At 47.1% G+C, this 7,383-nt stretch overlaps 1 protein-coding gene across 1 annotated transcript in view; it reads right to left on the bottom strand.

The window, feature by feature from the left end:
• Positions 1-2,241: 2,241 nt before the first annotated feature.
• ARL3 (ADP ribosylation factor like GTPase 3) overlaps positions 2,242-7,383 on the bottom strand; it is a 30,101-nt gene continuing 24,959 nt past the window's right edge. Inside the window, exon 6 of the mRNA XM_011385820.2 lies at positions 2,242-2,520. Within this exon, the coding sequence (XP_011384122.1) occupies positions 2,473-2,520 (48 nt within the window). The 3' untranslated portion in view covers positions 2,242-2,472. The remainder of the gene's footprint in view (positions 2,521-7,383) is intronic.

Raw genomic sequence — 7,383 nt, 5'->3', positions numbered from 1 at the left:
GGAGGAGGGGAGGGAAGTTTTTCCCACCACCGGTTTGAGCACACATCCTGCCCCCCACCCCCACCGCGCCCCGTCCTGGGCCTGCTCTGCCCTCTGGACCCCAGACTTTTCCCTGCATATTCAGATGCGGTCGTGCTCAGGTCAAGTCTTCCCAAGGCTCACTAGGGGCGGGAGGGTGGGAAACCAGGTATCCCCTTTCCAGCTTCAAATTTTGTCTTCTGGTCATGGCCACAGGAGGAGGGGGAGAGAAAAGGGGGCCTTTAGAAGCGTTTTGTTTTTACAAATGGAAGCTTTCGAAGTCTGCATCTTTCTGGCTTCTCTCATCTACCCCCTGAGCCCCCAGGAGGGTTAGGAGGGCTCAAAGGGAAGATGAAAGCTTGTGACATCCACCATGTCACGGTGTCTTTAGCTGAAAAGCAACTCTAAACACTCACAGAGGCTCTCAGAGGGGGGCAAGTGGCTTCTGCCTGCCGGCCGAGGCCTTGGGAGGGTTCTTTTAAACAGTTCCCTAAGTTGGTGAAAAAGGACAAAAAATATTTTACGGAGCATCCACTGCCAGAGTTAAAGTTCCATATCACGTTCCAAAATTACAGACCTCGAAGCCGGCATTGTGCCCCTCAGCTCTCATCCCTGGTGCACTATTTGGAGTGAAAACCCACTTTCAAGTGCTAGAGCCTGACAGCCTGACAGAAGGGGATTTCCGTTCCTTATAATTCTGTTTGCCTCTGTTCAAAGCGAGAGAGGCTCTTGAGTGAGACAGAGAAGCCAGAGGAGGTGGCAGGGGGCAGCTAGCTCAGTGGTTTAAACAAACCTCACCTTCTTTTGTTTTGCAAGTCCTAACAGATCCCTCCACAGCAACCCTGGGGCACCTTTTCATGACTGACATTATTAATGACTTTCACCCTAGACTGCTTTTGAGACTGGACATGCTTCAGCCTCACCTGCACAACTCTGTCCAGAGAAGCTGTGCTGAGGGCCAGGGGCTGGGGTGGCCCCTCTGGTCTGCTCATGTGCCTTGGTGGGTTTGGGAAGGCCTACTTCCCAGCACAAGAAGGCAGCTGGCCTCCTGGGACCCACCAGCCACTGGACAGTCTCTTATTCATTCTCTGAAAACCCCTGAGCTCAGGCACCAGAACAGAGTTCAATTCAGGAGCTGGGTGATGTTCTGGCCGACTTTCCTATGTTTGAAGCTGAGGATTTCTTCAGGCTCAGGGAAACAAGCTCTTTTTGCAACATGAGGCAGGAGAAGTCTTCTGCCAGTCCTCTCCCAATCAATCAACAGAGGACACATTTTGCTGGAGAGAGGCAGGGGAGACCAGCAGCTGGGGTGACTCTAGCTTCCCTGGGCATGGCTCTTGCAATCATACACATTCTTCCCAGCAGCAAACCCTCTCCACCCATGAGCATCCCACACCACCAAGTTGCCAGCACTGTAAAAATTGATCCCCTCTAAAAATCGATCTGCCTGCTTTCTCTCAGTGGAGCAGGCTCATGGTAAAGCTGCATTTATTTTTAAAATCTGATAGCAGCGGCCTATTGTGATCATTTAAACACAGAATTCTTTGAGCTATAGAAATCTCTTCTATAGGATGGCTGTGGAGAAGCCAGCTAATCTCAGAGTCCACTGCTCCCTGCTCCACTGAACTGGAGAAAGCCTGTTTACGCTAGCCTGAGCCCTCAATGTGAGGGCTTTCTAAGGACCTTGTAATTTTTCTGGAATTAAACCTCCCACCTCTCCTTACATTCCAGATGTCAGTACAGTCAAAAGTCATAAGAATTTGTTTCCCTGTGTGGCTGCCTGGGGGGTTGGGAATGGAGTATGTTTCTGTGGTGACTTGTTTGCAAGAAAGGATTTTTTTTTTCTCTCCAAAGGGTGAGGATTACACACACTGTCGCTTACCTGCATGACAAGATGGTTTAATCATCTGCCTTTCCTCCCCTTCCCCCGCAGCAGCTTCCCTCCGGACAGAACAGAACACAGCTCTAGCTCAGCTGGTGATGGTAAAAATCACTGACTAGCACCAGCAAACACTGTGTGCTTTCAAAACCATGAGAGAATGTAATGGACAGGTCAGTAAATAAATGAACATAGCATAAGCTGCTTCTTCCTTTTTTTCTTTTTTTTTTTTTGAAAAAAAAAAAAAGCCCACTGGAATTGACTGAACTGCAATGCAATCTCTTGCTCATTTAAAAGATCTCATTTTCTAATCATGTGCTTTGAGACATTTAATACTATTTCAATTATGCAGAGGAAATAATATAATTCCTTTATTTGAAAAATGATACTGAACCTTAGAGATCAGTTAAATCTACTGCTGGAATGATGATTCTGTTTAAACTGTGTTGTTCCCTCTCTTCAAACAGCTGTAGCTGTACACAGATGGAAAAACATTTGGTCAGAAAGCAGCAAATTAGTGTTTTTCAGGACAGAATTCAGCTCTCGCGGCTCCTGCGTCTCCATTCGTCTAGATTTTATTTCTTCTTTGCAATGACATTTTTGCAGACCCAGTTCATGCCGTCCTTTGAGGGAAATGGGCAGAGAAAGGCAATGTTAGTTGTAAGAAAGGCACCATACACTCAAGCCCAGAAGAGGGGGAGTAGGGCATCTGGGGTCCTCCCTCTCTAACCACCAGCTCCAGGGAGTTTCCTCGCCCCAGGGGCCCATCTGGGTGACCACGGACAGTGACCTCCTGAGGAAGAGGAGGGAGGCCTCTGAGAGCACAGGAGGGAGACGGGAGGGTAGTACCCAGTGTCTGAACTTGAGATGGGTCCTCAGGAACTCCCTCTGAAAAAACAAACACATCTGCCTGGATCCAAGGCCTGATTGAGGAGCTATCAGGAAAGATTCCAGCCATTTTTGGCTTTTTCTAAAAGCTGACCTTTGCTAGGGCATTAAATTCAATAAGCCACCCTTCTGGTGCCCTGGTATGTTTACAGTATGGTAGTGTACACTTGGTTTAAATTAAATTTCTTTTTGGAAAAACAAACCAACTTCAGTGTGTGTTACTAGACATACACTGGGGCAATGTGCATTTTTTCTCTTCGTGCAGCACTACAGATAGGTTTAAAAGGGCCTGGCCTGATTCTTTACTAAGCAGAGGGACTGGGGAGAAGGTTCCCTTAAAGGCACAGTGACCTTGAAAGTGTCCTCTCTCAGAAGGCTGGAGAAGGACAGATGTAAAAACCACACAATGCCTACAGTCAACTGGCAGGTGGCATGATTTCTCCTGGATGCCAGGCCTGCCAGAGACGACCTCCTTTTCACCCCCCTTTGGAGCCACCCATGAATGCTCTCCCTTTCCCCAGAGTCTCTCTGACCTCCAAGGGTGTGTGAAGTTCCCTCAGAAGCCCCGAACAAAAATCCAAGGAGGCTCCTGCAACAAATCCCTTTCCCTTGCATCTACATCACATGCTCGCTGAAGTCCTAGTCACATTTGCACATCTCAGGGCATACACAACATGCAGAGCCCCGCATTTCCTGTGACCATGGAGCTAGCTGTTGAACCTGAACAGCTGAGCCAGCTTAAAGTAATAAATATCAGCTGACACCCTTGGCCATTCGGAGCATTAATCCCATAAACAATACATCACTGCAAAACAACCAGCAGGCATCCTATCTCTTGGCTAATCTGACCATAACCTGAATTTACAGTGATTAAACTGCCACTTGCCATCAGAGCACTTGGGCAGGAGAACCAGATAATCTGATGGCTGTTCCAGAGTGGACTTTAGGGAATTTGCCAAGATGAGGCTGGCCATGGCTGAAAGCCCAAAGGTGGACAGCACCTGGCAGCAATGGAAGGGGGCGGGGGGAATGCGGAGGTGGGAGAAAGGTGGCCTCTGAATTCATCTCCAATTACAACTGGGTCAGCTACTTACTTGAAAAGCTGAGGCCAACTTTAAGACCATTTTATGAAAAGGATTAATTTGAAGAGAAGCATGTTTAATTTTAGTAGCTAATTGGTTTCCAGGAAAAAAAAAATGATCACCTGCCAGGAGACAAAAAAGATTTTACAAATAGAAGACAGATGAATAAGATAACCATCTTCTCTTTGCCTTCAAAGCTGAATAGCTCAGCACTTATGTAGCACTTTCCATTTTCAGGAACCCGCACAAACACTACCAAAGATGCGCACCTCAATATTTTCTCCTCTACAGAGATGTGCACTACTTTATCAAATCATCTCAGAGAAATCAAGAACAGTGTTTCCACACTATCTGAGTACCATTTCTTCCCCTTGCTTTATAGCTGATTATGCAGGGGGTGTGTGTCTTTTATTATATGCGACTGAACTTGAATGCAGTCGAAGATAGGAAAAATATTTACTCAGCTGCAGGAACCCAAAGCAGAATGTGGAGGGAGAGGGGCAGCTTTCTCCTGGGTGTCTGTTATGGAGGCAGAGGGGATTTAAACGGGGTAACCCTACCGAGGGGCAGTGTCCTCCAACTGTGAGGGCCAGCGGTGGCAAAGCCCTTCCAGCCACAGTCCTGCCAACAGAGGGCGCCTGGAGGTCAGTACCCACCAGATGACCTTCTGGACCCTGAGCCTCTGCAGCTGCTTCCAGCAACCTGAAGGAGTATGATGAGAAGCCCAGGGAGTATTAATAGGGGCCAAGCCCTGTGGCTGCTCTTGAGGAGGTAGCCCTCATCTGAAATGTTTAGGGGTTGGGGAGTTGTACCTTTCCTTTTATCACCCGGAGGAGAACCTGAGTTGGAGGTTGGGGGTTGTTGGGGAAGCAACAGTCAACAGGACTAATACCTCTTCAATCAAATCAGAAACAAGCTGTGCCAAGTTGCCTACTGGAAAGGAACAATAAGTTGTCCAAGCCCACTAAAGTGTGTGTGTGGGGGGCGGTCCATGTCAGCCTGGCTTGAGGGTGTGTTTATAGAGCCTAGCATAGTGTCTGCTCTGCAGTAGACAATTTATAGATTTTCAATTAATCCTTGTGACGACCCTGTGAAGTAGGTACTATATAATTTCCACATTACAGATGAGGAAATGGGGGCACAGAATAGTGTGTGGCAGAGGCAGACTGTGAACCCAGGCAATCGAGCTCCAGCACCCATGCTCTTCAACCATTCGCCATTTCTCAATGAATGCAGGCAAGTACTGGAGGGTGGAGCTCAGCCTCAAGCCTAGAAAGAAGCCGAGAATCACCCTGAAGGTGGGAAAGAGTGCAATTCCAGTTGTTTTTTCCTTATGACTCCCAGCTGACTATAGGGGTATGAGAGTGGGGTAGCCCCAAGCCAAGCACCCTGCCATAGCTTGGCTGCAGCTCTGAAGGTGCTAGAGGCTGTTTTTGGCCACTCAACTCTCAAGATTCCTGGGCTGCCAGGTATCTCTGCATGTGGAAGCTGCATATTTATCTTGCTGCACTCTACTAGCATAATAATTCTCCGCCAAGACCACCGCCTCTGGTGGAAACTCCACATTTAGAGACAACATCATAGCAAGAGGTGGAACCCTCTGTTTCTCCTGTTTAAATTAGTGTGCCACATCACTCTTGCCTTAATTTGGCAAGGGTTATTTTTTTTTTTTTTAAATAGACACTAAGAAAAGGTGATCGGTTACTTAAACTAGGTTACTGTTCTGCCTCCAAAGAAGGAAATGAACTCATAGGTTTGTTTAATGGTTGAACCTTTATTGTTAAAAACTGGTTTGACCGAATTTCTGCACATTTGATCTTCGTCACGGGGATGAAAATCATATGGCATGAGTAGTCGTCTTCCCTTTCTTCCTCCACCACACCTCCCCTGACCAACCTTGCCGAAACTGAATTTAAATTGATTAGCTTTAATTCAATAATAGAGACTAAAGAGAGACACTGAACCTCAAATACTGAGATTTGGGCTCATGGAGAGGAAATAACTTTACCATTTCATGATATTAGTCCCTGCCAGAACCACTGGGAAGAATATAAGGCTGCCCCTAACCACAGGGGTGGAAATCTACTCATCACAGATCTCGATGGTCCAGGATTAAAAGCATGGTGCCCCTTTCTATGGGAAGAGTGGTTTCTGACTGCCCTGCTCCTATTAATTTGATCGCTCTACAATGCATCCGTCACTGCTTGATGGTTGGAAGGAAGCAGTGGCAGCCATGGTTGGGTGGGCCTGGTTTGTAATGCCATGAGGACTATGCGTCACATCAGTAATTGCTTTAAGACGAGGAGGAGCTCAGGCCCTTCCTGAGCAATGTGGCCTCTCCCACTGTGCCACGGGGCCCCTAGGGTCAAGGAGCAGCTGGATGCAGCAAACATAAAATACTGCTTGCTTTAATATTTTTTCTGGTGACAAGGGGCACTGCATCAGAGAGGTAACAAAATCGCATATCCCAAGCTTGCTTTCTTAGTCTATAGAGAGATCTGAAAATTTAAAAATAAACCTGAGGTCTGACTTGCAGATAGGTAGTTCCTTGTACACTTGGAATCGAAAATAACTGATGCCAGGCCTAGTAAGAAGTGGTAAATGTCATTTTTAAAAATATCGAAATTCTTTTGGTATATTAAAGGAAGAGTCCCCTAGACCAAGGGAAAACAGATACTGGGCTAGCGAATTGTTTAGTGTGCATCTGCAAGGCACTCTTAAGTACAGGTCACACATCTCTGGCTCTGGCTGCTAGGGGTCTTTTATACGTAAGTGAGACTACTGTGAGCCGGACCATCGCTCCTGTTTAGAGAAGGAAGATGGGGAATGTGGGAGAGATGTGAAAAGAAAAGGTGAGCATGAGGTGGGGGCATGGAGAGCAATACCCAGGAGAACTTTCTGCTAGTGCAAAGCTATTGGTATAGGCAGGTCTCTGTTATGACTGAGGCTAGAGGCCAGGTTGGAACTGCTGATCTCTGTACTGAAAGGAAATTCTATTTCAGTATGATTTTAATTAAACACACACACACACACACACACACACACACACACACACACACACACGATGTTTTAGAGAGAAAACGTCTTCAAATGCCTGACACTACAACAGCAAAGGACAACTGTAATCTGGGGTTCAAATTAGCGTCTGTAGGTAAAAGAAGAGTTGATTTCTCTCTACCTTTCTCTGGCTCTAAGCCAGATCCTTTGTTCATTATTTTCTAGACACCCAGGGAAAGAGAAGAGAGTCCCAGGGCTAGATGTTACACATTAGGAGAGGCCCTAGCAACCCTGGCCCTGCCCCAAGGGCACAGAGGGAGGTAGCCTCCAAGTCTGAAAGGCAGTCAGTCTGGCTAAGGGGCTGCAGGTTTTCCCTCCCAGACATTTTTCAGTTTCTCCTCTTTCTGCCTTCATCTGCTTGACATAACTGGGTCTCTTCTGATCACTCCCCTGGACTCTGGGCCTCTCAGCAGGACAAGGTTTCCAAGATTGATGCTCTCCTTCAGCTTCTAGTGCCCT

Source organism: Pteropus vampyrus, unplaced genomic scaffold (genome assembly GCF_000151845.1).
Source record: "Pteropus vampyrus isolate Shadow unplaced genomic scaffold, Pvam_2.0 Scaffold816, whole genome shotgun sequence".
Classification (NCBI taxonomy): domain Eukaryota; kingdom Metazoa; phylum Chordata; class Mammalia; order Chiroptera; family Pteropodidae; genus Pteropus; species Pteropus vampyrus.
The sequence above is the reverse complement of the archived record's forward strand: the minus strand, read 5'-3'. Positions and strand labels throughout refer to the sequence as shown.